This window comes from Maniola hyperantus, chromosome 15, assembly GCF_902806685.2.
Source record: "Maniola hyperantus chromosome 15, iAphHyp1.2, whole genome shotgun sequence".
Classification (NCBI taxonomy): domain Eukaryota; kingdom Metazoa; phylum Arthropoda; class Insecta; order Lepidoptera; family Nymphalidae; genus Maniola; species Maniola hyperantus.
Window position 1 is genome coordinate 11,322,406 of NC_048550.1, and position 20,445 is coordinate 11,342,850.

The 20,445-nt window shown below is 39.6% G+C and overlaps 2 protein-coding genes across 2 annotated transcripts in view; both read left to right on the forward strand.

Annotated features, from left to right (window-relative positions):
- LOC117989056 (uncharacterized) overlaps positions 1 to 20,445 on the forward strand; it is a 102,023-nt gene that overhangs the window by 49,210 nt on the left and 32,368 nt on the right. The window lies entirely within an intron of this gene.
- Positions 13,821 to 15,418, forward strand: TwdlT (TweedleT). Its single transcript, XM_034976207.2, has 2 exons — positions 13,821 to 13,858; positions 14,219 to 15,418. The coding sequence occupies exons 1-2, from the start codon at positions 13,844 to 13,846 to the stop codon at positions 15,251 to 15,253; spliced, it is 1,050 nt and encodes a 349-aa protein (XP_034832098.1). The 5' UTR covers positions 13,821 to 13,843; the 3' UTR covers positions 15,254 to 15,418.

Sequence of the window (20,445 nt, forward strand, 5' to 3'; positions counted from 1 at the left end):
AGCATCATAGCTTATATTAATATTATAAATGCGAAAGTGTGTCTGTCTGTCTGTCTGTCTGCTAGCCTTTCACGGCCCAACCGTTCAACCAATTTTGACGAAATTTGGTACAGAGATAGCTTGCATCCCGGGGAAGGACATAGGCTGCTTTTTATCCCGGAAAATCAAAGAGTTCCCACGGGATTTTAAAAAACCAAAATCCACGCGGACGAAGTCTCTGGCATCCTCTAGTAAATTAATAAACCGCAAATTGATGATTGATGAGATCAAGACCTATTGCATTTCTGCGCGATTTGCATTTTTAATGAAATCGGCATTTAGCAATCGCTGAGATGAAATTGAAAGCATATTTTTAAAAACTGGGCAAGTGCGTGTCGGGCTCGCACACGAAGGATTCCGTACCATCGTACCAGAAATAACACTTTTTAATATTTTTATTTCAAATTTTGAAATTGTATTTTTTGTTAGGTATAGTTGCAATAGAAATACACATTCTGTGAAAAGGTACCTACCAACGAAAGACTTGGTGAACTCTAGGACCCAACTCCTCAGCTCTGATGCTGTAAGGAATTGCATTCCCAAATTGTGGTGATCCCGCGGAATTTTTAAAGAATCATGCGTTCATCTGTGATAGCCTAGTGGTTAGGACGTTCGCCTTCTAATCGGAGGTCGAGGGTTCGATCCCGGGCACGCACCTCTAACTTTTCGGAGTTATGTGCGTTTTTAAGTAATTAAATATCACGTGCTTTAACGGTGAAGGAAAACATCGTGAGGAAACCTGCATGCCTGAGAGTTCTCCATAATGTTCTCAACGGTGTGTCAAGTCTACCAATCCGCACATGGCCAGCGTGGTAGACTGTGGCCAAAACCCTTCTCACTCTGAGAGGAGACCCGTGCTCTGTGGTGCGCCGGCGATGGGTCGATCATGATGATGATGATGCGTTCAAGCGTTTAAATGATTTTACGAAATTTGGTACTGAGATACCTTGCATCCCGGGGACGGACCGACGGACGGACGGAAAAAATGTTCGTCATTGGAGCTACGTGACATTGAAGCTGACGCAGTCTCGTGCAAAAGCTAATAGGTTAGAATATCTACATTTTTAGGGTTCCGTACCTCAAAAGGAAAAACGGAACCCTTATAGGATCACTTTGTTGTCTGTCTGTCTGTCTGTCAAGAAACCTACAGGGTACTTCCCGTTGACCTAGAATCATGAATTTTGGCAGGTAGGTAGGTCTTATAGCAGACATTCGGGAAAAAATCTGAAAACCGTGAATTTGGGGTTACATCACACAAAAAAAAAATTGTGGTCATGAACAAATATTGCTATTTTCAACTTTCGAAGTAAGATAACTATATTATTATATCAAGTGGGGTATCATATGAAAGGGCTTCACTTGTGCATTCTAAAATAGATTTATATTTATATTTATGCATAATAGTTTTTGATTTATCGTGCAAAAAGTCGAAAAAATACGACTGCAATACGGAACCCTCAGTGCGCGAGTCTGACTCTCACTTGGCCGGTTTTTTAATGAACAAAGACTTGTCTGAGGCGAAATCCAATATTATCGACAAGGAAAAATCAACCAACAGTATTAAATTTCCCAATAGGATTTATTTCGAGAAAAGTACTAAATATTTCGAGAATCGCGTGAATGAATTAATGAAATGTTTTGAAATCGGGAGGATGAATGAATATGATTATGTAAATACCGGTATGTATTAAATCAAGCATACTTTGGGACGGCGTGCGAGATCTCGGGAGAAGATATGGACACGCGATCATCCCTTCTGCCAAAGTATCGGACTATTGGGTCCAAAAATATATAGAAGTACCTACCTATCAATTGATGTGCACGAATATTTTGATGTGCTTCACTGTTCTATTTTCAATGTTATTTTTTAATGAATTATAGTATTTGTAATCGCAAAATAACCTCTAGTTAGCCAAAATAAAACCGTCTTATGGAAGTAGTATTACCAACTTTTTGTGAAATAAATTATTATTTTTGGTCAGTTTAAGAGTATTTTAGATTACTAAACGCTATCTTATTTTTTATTATGTTTTCTAATGTATTTCTTAATGTGTCTCGCTCAACATATCAATCAATAAATGAGTGTCATTTTTGAAAGCTTCGTAACTTGGACGATCTAACCTATGGACTTGTAACGCGCCTAATATTACGAATAAAAATTTCTGTCACTTTTGGTGCGGGACGAGGAAACACTACATAGACAACTTGACACACTGACTCAACAAAGTTTTGTGTCATTATTAACACACACATATCTAAATCTTCAACACTACTACATTTTACGCACACTAATAAGTTATATACATCAACATACAAAGACATTACGAGTGTAAGACAGTCAAATTGATTTGCGATGCTACCGTATCGATATTTTAAAATATATCGATAGTTTTTCAGAAACAAAAGTAGAAGTAAGAATTTATTACTCGTATTTAATTACTTAAAACCAGTGTTTGGTCAGCGTAGCGTATTCTTGCATACATTCACCTCACTTAATAGGTAATTATCCCAAAAACTAATAATGCAACGTAAAAATAAGAAAAATATTTATTTAAAAAATATGCACATACTTTTTTACTTATTTTATATCATTTTTAATCTTTTGTATTTTTTTATATAACGAAATTTTCATTTAAAATTTCGATAGTGAAAATGTGCTTATTAATGACTTATATTATTATATAATACAAAATAAACCTGACCGCGCAAAAACCTACCAAACATAATTAGTAGGTATATCAATCAATAAAATGTTTTTTCTTTCCAATCAATCATTTATTTATTGCACATTGGGTTTACATGGTAATTCCAATATGGTGTACTCTTTGTCCAAAAAAATTAAATGTAAGTTATTAAATATTACACGTATTGCCCTTACAAATTAGCAATGCAAAAATTTTCTCAATACCTGCCGCTTTTACCCCACAGCAAAATTCCATAAGACATATATGATACTATGAAAATAAATTAGTAAACACACACGGTGGCCTCTTCTATTTTTAACACGTCATTATTTACCATTAGGTTAATGTTATGTATATTCTTGGCGATTCTCTCTGTAAAAATATCGAAATCTGTAAAAATAAAACGATTATGATAAATTATTACCTAATCCTCATCCTTGAGAAAGGTACACCTTTTAGCTACAAATTACCCAGTTCAGAGACACCCTACCCCGTTTCTCGCCTATCACTAAAATTGCGTTGCTTTAATATTTTTTTAAATGTATTAAGTACGTGAAATCACAGAAATCGACCAGTTTTATTACAAGTATAGGTAGCGAAAAAATTGTGGTAATTAATAATAACTATTCTTTACTTGACTTGAAGACGGTAATTTAGTCGTTAATAATAAAGAAAATGTTTTCATCGATATCGATAATCGAACCGCAATCACTATCACATGATTCTTAAAAATCGAACCTTATGTCCTATGCAATTAAATCTAATACTGAAAAATTTGGTAAAAATAACACAATAGTCTCGTGGGGAGTGCGGTATACTATAGACGGAGAGCCAGGGCCCAAAATACTGTTTGAATTTACTAAGGCTAATTTTTTTATAGTTCATTAGAATGGTTGCGTACACAAACATACTGCGGTCAGTCAAGTGAACCTGAGAACAGTGACTCAGGTGCGCTATCAAAGGTGTCGTACCTGCGAGGTAATAAAATGAATTTACTAAGGCTGAACATTGTTATATAACTTGTATATTGCATATAAATAAAAGTTGTAATGGTTAGTCAGCAGAATATGGGGACAGAGCTGGTCAGTATGCGCAAAAAATTAGCCTTAGTAAATTCAAACAGTTTTTTGGGCGCTGGCTCTCCGTCTTTAGTATACCGCACTTCCCACGAGACTAGTGTTATTTTTACTACTACGTAATTTCATGCTGTTCACGCGTATTCAAATTTTAACCTAATTTGTATATAACGAGGGTTGCAATTGTTTAGAAAAAACAAAATATAGTCTCGTGAGAAGTGTGACTCGTTTCTACCGAATTATTACGTACTCAATTACTGAATCGGTAAAGTTCTCGATTGTTATTTTATTATAATAATTTATGTAATTTAATTTATAGAAAGCGTTTATTACACCAAAAATACTTACTTATGAAATGAAATTCCATCTTTTTGTAAATTTGATGTGTTTGATTTGTTCTTGCACTCACTAACGGCACAAACAGGCATTTTTCACCCAGCGTGTAAGACGTCGTCACACATCGAAAACGATTCTGACAATGACAAAATCGATTCCGCAAACAGTGTTTATAAACGCAGTGGATTAAAAATCCATTACTATTGACAGAGGGGAATAATCATGCGAGGCGCGTCCTTAGGTTAGATCGTCCAAGCTTCGTAAGCATCACTATATATTAAAATTTAAGACAACATATAATAAATATCACATAAATTTCAACAGGTTTGTATTTGTATTTCAGGCTTTTCGAATTCCGGTCCGACTCGCCAAGAGTTTACAGTACGCAGCAGAAAATATTGTACATCGACCTTTTGAGTCCGTTGTCTCTGTCACACATACCTATGTGACGTTTTGTCGGTCTCAACGACAGAGTTAAGGCTCTACAAAACCGCTACCTCTTTCTAAAGGTCGATGTAGGTACATTATTTTCTGCCGCGTACTCCTATATCTAATTGTGGTCCGGAAATTGAAATGCAGATTCCACTACTGTATTTGTACATACTATATCCATCTTCTATCACAGTTTTACTTCTAAGTATCTTTCTTTATGTCGGATCTCATGATGAAAACCAATATGTCTTATTAGGGATTCCTCAATAATATAGTCTACACAAGATAGAGAAAGAAAATGAAATAAAATTTATAAAAGAGTCAAAAAATAAGGTACAGAGTTAGCTTACATCCCGGGAAAGGATACAGGCTACTTTTTATCCCGGAAAATGAACGAGTTCCCATAGGATTTTTAAAAAACCTAAATCCACGCGGATGAAGTCGCGGGCATCATCTAGTATGAGAATAATTTAAAAAACAAGAATCCCACGCGTGTTTAGTTTTATCTAAACCACGCAGGATACACGCACTATTTTTTTGCGAAATATAAGTAGAATCGATCCCAAATATCACACAATCTCTATTGCATTCACATGCTGACGAATACGTGAATCGTAGATAGAGTAATAAAGGTAGATACATGAACGTTTGCTTTCTCATTCACACTAAAAAGAGAGCACAGATAAAGTTACTAATGTGATAAACAGAGACGCAACTAACCTACTTTTTGTCCCTTATCGTGTAACTGGTTTTTTTTCATGAATACATGCAAGGAATGCAACTTTAGTTGCAAAACAAACTTTGAGAATTCGTGGCGTATTATTGTATTTCTCATTACTTATTTACCTACTTGTTTTCACAATATTATTGACTACTAAACAAGGGTTAATAATTGTCGTGTTATTCATCGTTACGTCGTGCTATCGCTATCTCATGCGCGGTTACACAGTACTTCAATCTACCTTTATTACTCTATCTACGACGTGAATGTAATTATAGTTGCCTCACTTTACGACCTCTACAGTCTACGGCCGGCAATAGACTCCTTTCTTTTCCATACTAACCTGTAACAGTGTCTACTGACCATTATTCTCGGAATCTTCTTGTAAACGACCTCCCTGGCGCAGTTGTAAGCGCTGTGGTCTTGTTAATGGGAGGTCACGGGTTCGTTGTATAGAAGCAGGCGTTACTTTGCGGAAGTCCATGATATACAATGAACCAAAAGCCTAATTTGCTGTAATCCGCTGAAACAGGTCGAATCTGTATGATGCAACATGCAGCATGCGAAATGTACCGCCCACCCTCCCACTGCTAACCATGCAGGAAAAGCAGCCACCCGGCAAGCAATACGTACGCACCACCACGACGCAGTACCACACAAATCCCAAAACACACACTTGTGTGTGGTGGCTGCTTTTCCTGAAAAATATGAAGTCTAGACGATTCGCGCAGCTAATAAGCTAATTGGCACTGGCACCAAAAAGTATTATTATGGAACTAATATATATTAACTCTTGTATACATAATATATTCGGTAATAAATTAAATTCTTTTTTAATTTTTAGTGTTTGTGGTTAGGTAAGTATTGAAGTCGGTTTTTATTTGTTTTGACCACCTTTGCAGTATAGTACCCTTTTAAACAAAAAATAATTTTCAAAATCGGTTCAGGCGTCTTCGAGTAATCGGGGAACATACATAAAAAATAAAAAAAATAAAAAAAGATTCCGACGAATTGAGAACCTCCTCCATTTTTGAAGTCGGTTAAAAATATGAATGAATTGATCCTGCTAGCAGATAGAGTGGTCAGCTTGAATTGTTTATTCTACCCACTGCGGGCTGCCAGTAGGATCAATAAATTGATCCACATTTTTGCTGACCACTGGCAGCTTGAAACCTACCCTGTTGCCAGTAGGATCAATTCATTCATATTTTGAAAGATGCAATATTTTTCTACCTTTACGCAAACAAAATGACTAGACATATTCAAGACAAGCGCATCCTCATCATCATCACTTTCCACGTGTAATTATTGAGGTCAAGCAATAGAATGACTAGACTATCAAAGGTCAATAAGTGAATGTGCTGTAAAAGTAATACCTACATTCAAACTGCTGATAAATCTTTACATGATCTTTAGTAATTAAAGCTTCTTTTACGCCAGAGCAATATAGTGCGACATTGCGGCAGGCCACAGAGCCGCATGCCACTAATAATCTCTCTCCAGGAATATTGTTAGCCATGGCTAATGACCTGGCAGGGGGAAGGTTTTTCCGCGTGTCCCTCTGACTAGCAGAGGGCACAGCGGACGAGGCGGAGGTTGGGACGCGGGTGACGTCGGGAGGCGCACGCACTTGGTCGGTGCGCCTCGGACGTGCGGTGTGGGGACCTCGTGAGCGGGGTCTCCGGTGGAGGGTCCGGCTCGGCGGATGTCGCTGGCTGGGTCGCGGTGGTTTGCTTCGGCGTTCCAGTGACCCAGTCACCAGGCGACGCGCAGGAGCGCCGCTGGGTTTTAGTGGGTATTCCGGTCGCCTCTCGGCCGGCGAGTCCCACATACCTTCCCTCCAGTTGGTTGGCTGGCTGGTTAGCTGGTTGGCTTCCAGGAGGGGGGGATGCGTAAACGCATTTCCCAGCGTTATAAAAAAAAAGGGCCTCATGCCACCAGACGAATTCGCACGCGTGGAAAGTGCGGGTGATGAATAATGCCATTAGCGATAACACTTATCACCACGTGTCAAAGCGGTCAACCGTAAACTAATTAATGGGTTTCAATACAAAAGTGAAGGCATTTTTCACGTAGGTAAATAATATAATATGTACGTTATTAGTCGTAAATTCTCAGAACCAATGATATAACAGGTGAACTGACAGTGAAATTAACCTTTAAAAGTAAAAGTTTTTGGTGCAAACAAAATATTTGTACTCGCATACCTACCTACCTACGCAGTGATATTTCGATTCCGTATTTGTATGAATTGCATTTTAAGTTTTTTTATGATACGCTATAGCTTAATTTGCACTGAGTTCGTACCAAGTTCGCACGATAAGTACCTATTCTGTCACATACTAAAAATATTATCCAAAGTTCTAAAACACACCTCATAAAATTTACGAAATAATGATTTCAAGATCCACGCATCCAACGAGTTCGAATCTTTAAAATTTCTAATCAATTTAAAGCAATAATCTGATAACACTTATTATAAAATAATCTGACACTTGAAAACTTGGATTTCAATTTTGTTTTATACTAAGGTACCTACTTACATACATCTGACTATGAGTATTTAGAATCAGTTAAGAAAGTAAGTAAAACGAAGCGGGAATCAACGTTGGTAATTTTTAGGGTTCCGTAGTAAACAAGGAACCCTTATAGTTTCGCCATGTCCGTCCGTCCGTCCGTCCTCGGTTATAATCTCAGAGACTATTAGTGCTAGAAATCTGTTATTTGGCATGGGTATAAATATTAATCACGCCGACAAAGTGGTGAAATAAAATTGTTAGGGTAGCTCCCATGTAAAGTGGGGATGAATTTTTTTTCTCGTTATATCTGTTTTTCGAGGATTGTGACTACGGAACCCTACATTGCGCGTGGCCCGCCACGCACTTGGCCGGTTTTTTTAACGTTGATAATAATTAATAATTAACGTTAAATATCTTCTTATACTTACCGGAAAAAGTGTTTCTACGGATAATCCACGACGATGAAGTCGCAAATAGGCACTTTACAATGACCAGAATCACATAAAAGACATCATCATCATCATCAACCAATAGACGTCCACAGCTGGACATAGGTCTCTTGTAGGGACTTCCACATGCCACGGTCTTGCGCCAGGGGCTCCCTGCGACTCGTCTGATGTCGTCCGTCTACCTAGTGGGAGGTCTTCCAACACTGCGTCTTCCGCCGCGAGGTCGCCATTCCAGCACCTTGGGACCCCAACGTCTATCGGTTTTATAAACTATGTGCCCTGCCCATTGCCACTTCAGCTTCGCAACCCATTGAGCTATGTCGGTTACTCTAGTTCTCCTACGGATCTCCTCATTTCTGATTTGATCACTTATAAAGAAACTCCAAGAATAGAATAGAATAGAATATAATGTTTTTTATTCATGTAAACTTTTTAAAAGTGCTTATGAATAGTCAGGTAGTTTTAATTTACCACTGGTTCGGTATACAAGCATAGCTCTCTCCATCGCCCGCTGAGTGACTCTGAGCTTTCTTATGAGACCCATAGTTAGCGACCATGTCTCGGATCCATACGTCACATAAAAGACATGGAGCGATGTAAAATTACATCACACACTTAACTTGACCCTCACCATACAATGTCACGGGTTGACACATTCGTGTGACCTCTGATTGTCCTTCACGTAATTTAACTTAGTCTAAGAGACCATTAAAGCACTTAAGTTGATGACACACTGCTGCAAGAGGCTTACAAACCACACCCAGCATGTTTTAGGGTCACTTTGTTGTCTGTCTGTGTGTCGTGTCTGTCAAGAAACCTACAGGATACTTCTCGTTGACCTAGAATGCAATTTGCAATTTGGCAGGTAGGTGGGTCTTATAGAAGACGTAAAGGGAAAAATCCGAAAACCGTGAGTTTGTGGTTACATCACAGAAAAATAATAACAATGTTCATAAACAAATAATTAGTATTTTCTACTTTCAAAGTAAGATTACTAGGTATACCAAATTGGGGTATCATATTATGAAAGGTTAAAGACCTTTACATTTTAAAATAGATTTTTATTTATTTTTATACTAAATAGTTTTTGATTTATGGTATAAAATGTCGAAAAATACGACTGTAGTACGGAACCCTCGGTGCACGAGTCCAACTCGCACTTGGCCGGTTTTTCACAATGGCCTAGGTTATAGGTACCATTAAATAGGTACTTACACGATGCTTACACTACCTAGTGATTTTTCCATTTTCATTCCCTATTGAAAATATCGATGACTTTGCCTATCTACATAAAACTTATCTACATTTTACAATCTTCTTCATAGTCGTATAAAATCATAAATCTTAATAAGGGATTCCGATCACTATGCCAGTTAAAATCGTAATCATGCGTTGAACCACTGAAATGGACTTATACAAGTACGCTGGAAAAGGTAGGTATACCATACCAAATATAGGTAGGTATACCATACCAAGGAAAAGGTGACTGACTGGCTGACTGACTGATCTATCAACGCACAGCTCAAACTACTGGACGGATCGGGATGATTTTAAGAAAGGTTTTTTGAAAATTCAACCCCTAACGGGATGAAATAGCGGCTTGAAATGTGTGTAGTCCACACGGACAAATTCGCGAGCATAAGCTAGTGATACTAATTATCGTTATTTTTTGTGGTGATCCACACCGTAAGCGCGGAAGCGGAAAATAAAATTGGCATTATATCAAACTAACTAATGTCCACGACTTCGTTCGCGTGGATTAGGTTTTTTAAAATCCCATGAGAGCTCATTGTTTTCCGGGATAAAAAGTAGCCTATGTCACTCTCCGGGTCTTTAACTATACGCATGAAAAAAATCACGTCAATCCGTTGCTCCGTTGCGATGTGATTGAAGGACAAACCAACAAACAAACACACTTTCGCAATTATAATATAGAAGAAGATAGTGATGGTATTCGTTTTGATACTATGGTGACAGATCTCTCATCACTAACATTTAGTTCCGAGTACGCTCACACGATACTCACTGTTGCTAGCGCCCTAATGGCAACACAAATTTATCTACTTCAAAAACAGCCGGCAATCGCAAGTCCAGCGCACTTCTATTAGTAGAGGTCAGTGCATTGAACGCATTTCATCTCACGTCATCATCTTGAAAAATCAGGAATAGGAAAGTATATGCGTGTTTAGAATGTCAAAACGAATAACCGCTGAAAGGTGTTGATGACGACTGACGTATCTGATTAGTGTGAAGTTGCCTTTCTATCAGGCATGAGGATGCGAAGCGAGAGAAATACCTATACCTACTTACTCCTCTGAAGCTGTGGTAGCCTAGTGGTTAGGATGTTCGCCTTCCAATCGGAGGTCGGGGGTTCGATCCCGAGCACGCACCTCTAACTTTTCTCTCTAAATATCACTTGCTTTAACGGTGAAGGAAAACATCGTGAGGAAACCTGCATGCCTGAGAGTTCTCCATAATGTTCTCAAAGGTGTGTGAAGTCTGCCAATCCGCACTTGGAGAGCGTGGTAGACTATGGCCAAAAACCCTTCTCACTCTGAGAGGAGACCTGTGCTCTGTAGTGAGCCGGTGATGGGTTGATCATGATGATGATGATGATGACTTACTCCTCACTAGCTAATGCCCGTGACTTCGTAAAACGCACATAACTCAGTTAGAGGTGCGTGCTCGGAATCAAACCCCTGACCTCCGATTAGAAGGTGGACGTCCTAACCACTAGACTATCACAGCTATCTATACAATTTTAATTTGCATGCTCTAGATACTTAATTTTCCTATAAAGGTCCTCAATTTTACCTACATGGAAAATTCTGGTTGAGGGCCACTTGCACGTCGAGCTTTTAAATTAAAGTTACGTTAAAGTTAAACTAGCCCATCAAAAACAAGCACATTGTCATATTACACAAGTCAGTAGTCGTACTTCCATGGTTGAGGTTAAAGATCAATCAACGTTTGCTAAGAAGGTAAAGAAACCTAACAACTTGTACGAGCCAAAGTAGCTTTTGGCTGGTCAAATTTAACTGTAACCTTACTTTAACCACCTAGTGTGCAACTGGCCCTAAAGACGTGCAATTTTAACTAAAAAAAACCGGTCAAGTGCGAGTCAGACTCGCGCACTGAGGGTTACGTAGGTACGTATCGTATTTTATCGACATTTTTCACGATAAATTAAAAAACTATTATGTCTGAAAATAAATAAAAAATTGTTTTAGAATGTACAAGTAAAGCCCTTTCATATGATACCCCACTTGGTATAGTAATCTGACTTTGAAAGTTGAAAAAACAAATAGTTTTTAGATTTTTCCCCTCATGTCTGCTATAAGACCTACCTTCCTGCCAAATTTCATGATTCTAGGTCAACGGGAAGTACCCCGTTCTTGACAGGCAACAAAGTGATCCTATAAGGGTTTTGTTTTTCCTCTTGAGGTACGGAACCCTAAAAAGGTATATTTTCAAAAGAATCAATGTGCTAATCGTTAAGGCATTGAATTATGTATGTTTAAGGCAAAAGTGTGTAGACATCTAATAATGATCTAGGCAAACGCGTTCCATCTTTGATTTTATCATCACTTTCCATCATTTAATTCAAGTAATTGGCATTAAGTGCGACTCTAGTCAGTATCCTTATTATCAGTACCCTTATTATAAATTAGAAGGTGTGTTTGTTTGTTGGTTTGTTGGTTTGTTGGTTTGTCCTTCAATCACGTCGCAACGGTACAACGGACTGACATGATTTTTTATGCATGGGTATAGATAAAGCCCTGGAAAGTGACATAGGCTACTTTTTATCCCGGAAAATCAAAGAGTTCCCACGGGATTCTAAAATGCCCATCCGTTTAAGCGTTTTATATGAAACTAGCTTATGCTCGCGACTTCGTCCGCGTGAACTACACAAATTTCAAACCCCTATTTCACCCCCTTAGGGGTTGAATTTTCAAAAATCCTTTCTTAGCGGATGCCTATGTCATAATAGCTATCTGCATGCCAAATTTCAGCCCAATCCGTCCAGTAGTTTAAGGTGTGCGTTGATAGATCAGTCAGTCAGTCAGTCAGTCAGTCAGTCAGTCAGTCAGTCAGTCAGTCAGTCAGTCAGTCATTCAGTCAGTCAGTCAGTCACCTTTTCCTTTTATATATTTAGATTTTTTAGAGAGGTAGCTTGCATCCCGAAAATTGACAAAAGCAACTTTTTATCACGGAAAATTCCCATGGGATTTTTAAAAAACATAAATCCACGCGGACGAAGTCGCGGGCATCATCTAGTTATAAATAAATTGAACAAGGTCATTTTGGCGGAGAGTTTTGAGGTCACACAAAAAGTTGCGTTATGAAAAGGAAAATTACTTTAGATCGCGATAAAACGTTATGAAAATGGGATGAGTTTGGTCATTTTCGCCCCCGCTATGCTTTACCTCAAAAGGAAATAAAGAACCCTTATAGTATCACTTTGTTGTCTGTCTGTCTGTCTGTCGTGTCCATCAAGGCAATCAAATATAGGGTACTTCCCGTTGACCTAGAGTCGTGAAATGTCTTATAGCACAAATAAAGGGAAAAATCCGAAAACCGTGAATTTATGGTTACATCACAAAAATTAAAAATAAATTATACGGAACACTTCGTGTCCGAGTCCGACTCGCACTTGACCGGTTTTTAACTTTTAGGATAGGTAATTAACGCAATTTTATGATCGCAACAAAATATGTGGAAAGGGGTCCACAATGGCCAGCTCGCCTTTTGGAAATATTTACTTATATTAAAATTAAAATCTCAACTCATTGATTGATTTTTCTATTTGCCCAGTCAAAACCAGTAACCTATGACCTAGAGAGCTAAAATTTTGCACGGAGGTTGCTATAGGTTGTTAGTAGCAGTAGATTAGGGATTTTCGCGGATTTTTCCGGTAGCGAAGCAGCGGGCCGTCACTAGTATTGAAATAAAAACGCGAATGTAGAAATTAAGATCACATCTTTTGTCGTTTAAGCAAAAGTGACTTCACGACTTCAAAGTGGTAATACTTAGTGTGCGTTTGACGAAACATCTCAACTATCTCTATGGAATATTTAGAAAATCCAATATCCACTAAAATCTCAAGTACTTGTTTATAGCTTATTGCAGTACATAATAATGATGCAGGTATAACACGAAGCTTATCTTAGATCTGTGTAGTATAAATCATAATCTTCTTCCTTTATACAACTAAAAACCTTTCCTTCATGAGCGTTTGAATTAATTTAGCAAAACCTATTACGGCATTATTGTACTTACGTAACAATAATACGACGAGACGTAATTTAAACAATGAACAATTAGGTATTATGATAAGTGTGGTATAATTGTGAGTTGACATACAAAAAAAGGCTTTTTAGATACGAAAGTCGAAGACGTCCGAAGATCATGATTTTCACCGAAGTCAAATTCGGACGGAGCTGTCATTAAAATCATAATTCTCGTATGCCCCGAAGGCCGAATCTTAGGAAGAGCCAGGGAGAGTGGCATCGGCGGACCGTCCGTATAAAAGGCAACAGAATGTGGTACAGAGCATCACACAACCACGAGACCTCCGTGAGTCAACATGAAAGCGTTCTTGGTAGGTACCCGTGTGCAGTGAAAGTGTTGTGACCTGTGTGTGACCCGCTAGGAGTCGTGCTTCCTTATGGGATTGGACTCAGTGCAATCGCTCGATTGTAATCGAGTTGTAATCGACGTCGGTGAAGGAATCGATATCGATCGATGCTTCTTCGGGATTGAGTGATTTATTGAGCTTTTCATTTCTATGGACAGTCAAAGCTCAAAGTTTAAGACCTTTTCAAATGTTTCAATTTAAAGACTTTGTGGTCGAATTACTTACAGTTTTTTTGGATCCCCCAATTATTTTTGTTTAAGTATGTCCAGTTTAGTGTTGAAGGTTAATGGAGTGCAATGCTAATTGGTTGTTTTTCTCTCGTAGGTACTAGCGGCCGTTGCGGCTATCGGCTCGGCAAGGCCCGAGGCGGGATACAGTTACAACGCCCCCGGCGGAGGCGGCCTCGGTGGGGGCCATGGAGGCCTCGGCGGAGGCATCAGCCTCGGCGGCGGGCACGGCGGCGGCGGCTTCTCCTCCGGCGGTCTGAGCTCCAGCAGCTTCGGTGGAATCGGAGGCGGCCATGGAGGCGGACTCGGCGGTGGTGGATTCTCGTCGGGAGGCGGCAGCTTCTCCTCCGGCGGAGGCAGCAGCTTCGGCGGAATCAGCGGAGGGTTCGGCGGCGGCGGCGGCGGAGGGTTCGGCGGCAGCATCGGCGGAGGATTCGGCGGCGGCGGCGGCGGCGGCGGCGGCTTCGGCGGCGGCGGCTTTGGCGGCGGTGCTATCGTCCAGAAGCACATCTACGTCCACGTCCCACCCCCAGAACCCGAAGAACAACGCCCACAAATCATCTCCGGCGGATCCATCCCCCAGAAGCACTACAAGATCATCTTCATTAAGGCCCCAGCACCTCCCGCACCCCTCACCCCCATCATCCCCGCTCAGGCCCAAAACGAAGAGAAGACCCTCGTCTACGTGCTGGTCAAGAAACCCGACGAACAACCAGACATCACCATCCCGACTGTTGCTCCCACTCAACCCTCCAAACCCGAAGTATACTTCATCAAATACAAGACCCAGAAAGAGGGTGGTATCGGCGGTGGTATCGGCGGTGGTCTCGGCGGTGGTCTCGGCGGTGGTCTCGGCGGTGGTCTCGGCGGCGGTCTCGGCGGCGGTCTCTCCGGTGGCGGCATTGGCGGTGGTAGCATTGGCGGCGGTCTCATCTCCGGCGGCGGACACGGCGGTAGCATCGGCGGTGGCCTCATCTCTGGCGGTGGACACGGTGGTAGCATCGGCGGTGGCCTCATCTCTGGCGGCGGCCACGGTGGCAGCATCGGCGGCGGCATCATCTCCGGCGGACACGGCTCCTCGGGCTCAGTCAGCTCGTCCTATGGCCCCCCCGGCCAGTCCGGCCCATATTAGAACGCACCCCGCGTGCCAGCGAGTAACTTGTGATATCTGCTCAGCCGACAAATCTAGTATTAAGTAGTGAAAAAATTACGGTGCCTAAATGTATTTATGTAAATAGTAATTTTAATGAATTAATTTTAGTTGTACTATAAAGTCTTTTTTGCATAAAAAACTCGATAAACAAACGAAATTAACTCTTTTATTCCCATACACTGCAATCACCAAAAAGTACCTAATTCAAAAGAATACCAGGTAGGTAATATAAGTTTAAAAACCTTATGCATACAAATCTCACATTTCTGACGTTGTATAAAGTAAATATAAAGAGAAAAAAAGAAATCGTTTTCAAATACAAAAGTCAAAGAGAAAGAACTTGTATGTCGTAATCAATATGTCCGAGATGTCCAAGGTCTCATGTGATGTCCACTCGATCTATTATCACATCGACTAGACTAGGCCTGCCTCTCGGCTGCGGTAGAAAGTGATGTTTTCTCCACAGTGACGCAACGCCGGGACAACGCGACCTAGCTAGCAGCTTGAATATTGCATAATATTATATGAATCTCCTTACAAAACACACGAAATAAAGTGCGAGTTACGCTAAAATTATACTTCTTTATATTACGTAAAATTTACCCATTCTAAACATTTCGATTGCGTAAACCTTGACATTTGGGAAATTTCCCTTGAATGATTAGCGTTCTTTTTGTATGTACTCGTAACATTTATTACCTAAACACAGTTTTCTGCAATTCGATAAGTTACTTTACAAAACATTTTAAACCAAATCAATTGAAACTTAAACTAAACTTGAAGGTCCTAAGTAATATTATGCCAAAGTTTTGAATTTAGCCCAGATTTAGCCCAGATTCTAAAGTATATCTGTTATAAATTCTGTTTTGTTTTGTATTTTTACCGATTTATTTGTATGTAGTTTTTGCGAACAACTACTCTCACGTGGATTAAATAATAATTAATCTTTTAAGTAATTATTTTATTTGGACTAAAAAGTAGCATGAAAAAAATTACATTATTCCGTTGTTTTGTTGATGCGTGAAAAAGGACAACCAAACACACTTTCGTATTAAAATGTGTATATATGATTTTAGCAAAAATATAGGTCATCTTCGAAACATATCATGCTATTTAGTAGACAAAGTCGCGGGACGTGGGTACAACATAAGTTATAACTTGCATCATCATGATCAACCCATCGTCGGCTCACTACAGAGCACGGGTCTCCTCTCAGAGTGAGAAGGGTTTGGCCATAGTCTACCACGCTGGCCATGTGCGGATTGGTAGACTTCACACACCTTTGAGAACATTATGGAGAACTCTCAGGTATGCAGGTTTCCTCACGATGTTTTCCTTCACCGTTCAAGCAAGTGACATTTAATTACTTAAAACGCAAATAACTCCGAAAAGTTAGAGGTGCGTGCCGGGGATCGAACTCCCGACCTCCAATTAGACGGCGGGCGTCCTAACCACTTAGGCTATCACAGCTGTTGTTATAACTTGCATAACCAAGAGAAAACTTTTAAAGATGCGCCGGTATACAGACTATAGTCTGTATTACATAACTGATTATTATTATTACATTAATATCTTCAAAAATATGTTTTTATAATGCTAACCTACTTTTCTGAACAAGATTAATTACAGAATATAAATACGAAACTAGCTGACCCGCCTCGACTTCGCTCGGTTTGCATTTCTGAAAATCTACATTATAGAGAAAACCTACGTGCACAATATCAAGTTTCTTGACCCAACAGTTTGAGCAGTACGTTGATATTAACTCAGTCACTCAGTTTTACCTTTTATTAAAAGACTAGCAGTTGCCCGCGATTTCGTTAGCGTAAACTTTCTGGTTTCTCATGAGATTAGAAATTTTTCCCGCTGCAAAAGGCGTCTCTTACCTACTCACTCAGTCTCACCTTAAGATACCCAGAACACTAAATGCCGATTTTCACATCGCTAACTTCAAAAACATAGGACTTGCATAATAACCTTCCAACCCCCATTTCACCCCTTTTTTTTCTTAAAACTGTTTCTTAGCTGACAGCTACCCCCTAGAAAGAACCTACCTTCCTTTTAAGTTAATAATAACAATAATTAGAACTTTCCTATACAAACTTTCGTCCCCTATTTTTCCACCCTTAAGGGGGATTTTCCAAAATAACTTATAGAGGTTTTTAATATTTAAAACTAATAATTAAAATCCCGATTTTCACGTCTGCAACTTAAAAACATAGGACTCTCATATAAACTTCCAGCCACAACTTACCCACTTAAGGGATAAATTTCAAAAAATCCTTTCTTAGTGGATACCTACGCTTTACAAAAACCACACCCTCTACTAGGACCAGTGGTTAAGGCTGTGCGTGGATATATTTAAGTCAGTCAGTCAATCAGGACTTTGAATATTATATATAATTATATATACAGAAAATAAATAAATTATTATTTATAGCCTGTAGCACTCGGGGATACAGTTGCTAACTATTAGTTAAAGAATTTTACGGAGCTTCGGAATAGAATTTTAGTTCTGGAGATTAACCCCCCCCCCCCCCACATCTACATCTTAGAATATAGTAGTAGTAGCTAATATTTATGATAGATCGTTAAATTCAATAAAGTAACAATTGCAAAAGATCTGATAATGCTCATGCATTGCTCGTTATACCTGCCATAGAAGCAGCGCCTGTGCACTTAGCCCGTCATTAATCATAATGACTGGTGCCTTGTGGACATAACGTACCACTTGTATGAAACTGTTTTGTAACAAATCATAATAGAGTTCTATGTGAGTTGTGTAGACCCTCCTTAACAAGTCGCCCTTTATGAGTATGAGACAATGCATTCAAAAATTCAATAAAAACGCAAAGCATTTTAAGAGATAGGAGGCTCGTTCTTAGTAGTGAGCTGACGATGGGACTAACACAAATAAACTTTTGTAAGTGCTTTTGAATCGTAAAGTAAATCTACCACTGATTCCTCCTTGATGTCTTTTAACTTTTTCTACCAAAAATAACTGTTCAATATCAATTATTATTGACCTATGCCGGGAATCGAAGTCAGGTTCTGCCCTTTTAAGACCACAGTGCTCACCTGGGCCGGCTTAAGCATATCCGGCGCCGGGGTGCGAAAGTGCCCTAGGTACCTACTCAAAAACTTAGAAAGCACGAGCTAAGCGAGCGCGAATTTTTTTTTACAACATTGCTCATGTTTTTTTCCTTTTCGTCACCCCTTCAAATCAAATCTAGGTAGATATTCGCAATTTGATAAAACGAGCACGAATTTTTCTTCCAGCTCCCGGCCCTCGAGGGCTGTGGGGCCCTTGGTCCGTGGGCACATGGAATTTTGCCCAGCTTGTCAACCTATTGTTAGACCACTGGATGGGCCCGCGGCACCGCTCGCGTAGTCTCAGTGTATTAGGTACCTACCTATCGAAATTTATGGTGGTCGCCTTGCGCCCTCTAGGACTGCGCCCGGGTGGACCGCACCCCTTGAACCCCGGGGTAAAGACGGCCCTGGTGCTCACCAATGCGTACATGGAGATTGTTAACGGTAGAGATTCTTACAGACACGTCTAGGCAGGTATTACCGGTGTACAATAGGTATATAGTAGGTATAGATGTCGGCGCCACACAATGGCTCTGTCGCTTGTTCCGGTGTGAAAGGTGAATCAGCCGACAGACAGTCTAATTATTCGCACGTGAGATATTTTATTGTTAACATCTTAGCATAGTGATCGTAATTTGTGAAATTACCTTTTTAAGCTTAGCATTCTTTTCTTTTAAGCATGCTATGCTTTGCTTTGGAGTTACTATACGTGATCAAATCAGAAATGAGGAGATCCGTAGGAGAACCAGAGTAACCGACATAGCCCAGCGGGTGGCGAAGCTAAAGTGGCAATGGGTAGGGCACATAGTTCGAACGACGGGTAGATAGACGTTAGGGTCTGAAAGGTGCTGAAATGGCGACCTTGCACTGGAAAACGCAGCGTTGGAAGACCCCCCACTAGGTGGACGGACGACATCAGGCGAGACCTATGTCCAGCAGTGAACATCTATCGGTTGATAATGATGATGATAGGTATCACTAGTTTTAAGATGAAGGAAAACATCGTGAGGAAACGTGCATTGCCAAAACCCTTCTCGTTCTAACAGGAGACCAGTTTTTGATATTTGTGATTTTATCACTAGCTTATGCCACATGGACTACACAAATTTCAGACCCCTATTTTACAGAAATCCTAATTTTCAGAAATTCTTTTCATAGCGGATGTCTACGTCATAATAGCTGCGTGCCTTTCAGCCCAATCTGTCCAGTAGTCAGTTTCACCTATGGAAATTGCTTTGGTAGTGGTAGATCAGTCAGACAGGCAGTCAGTCATATTAAGATAACTAGGCTTTACCATCTTCATAGCATTGTTGACTATGTTAATTTTAGAATAGCTAGTCTGGTCATAATCACTAAACTGAACTTTTACCATTTATAACTACCTACCTATTTTTAAATCTCTAACGTAGACTGCGTGGCGGCAAGGATTTCTGTAAATAGACAGAACATAGACTAGAATCTAGAATCTAGAGGCGTGCGTTCGATGCACCTTTAATAATTGATTATATCATCATCACTCACTCAAGTAAATAAATATTCTTTAGCATTTTTTTTCTTCCCATCCAGTCACACCCACAGAGTAACAGTGTGACTTGTTGGGAATTTTTAATGAAAAAAATGGTTGCAACTAGTAACAATGTGACTCAATGGGATAAAAATTTCGATGAATTCCCAACTAGTCACAGTGTGACACGATTGAGTGACTCGTTGGGAATCCACCAAACCTCGTCTGCCTCTATAATTCAAAGACAGCCTACAGGAAGTGAAAACATTAGTAGACCATACGATTTATTGTTTATAAGTTTGTAAAAATTTTACTAATCACGACCTCTGGCTCACTACTCTACCACATTCTAGATTTTAGGAGGTATAGCTTTTAGGTTTTCATTATTTAAGTAGAAACTTTTTTAGGCATGTTGTTCATTATAACCACAAGCTTTTTAATTTAAAAGTAAAACATTTTTCATTTTTTGTCACTTTACATGGATTATATTAATTTCCTTGTCCAGTTTTTGATTCATTAACAAAATTAAGAAATATTTCGTCTATAACTAATCTTACTACCACATTAAATTCAA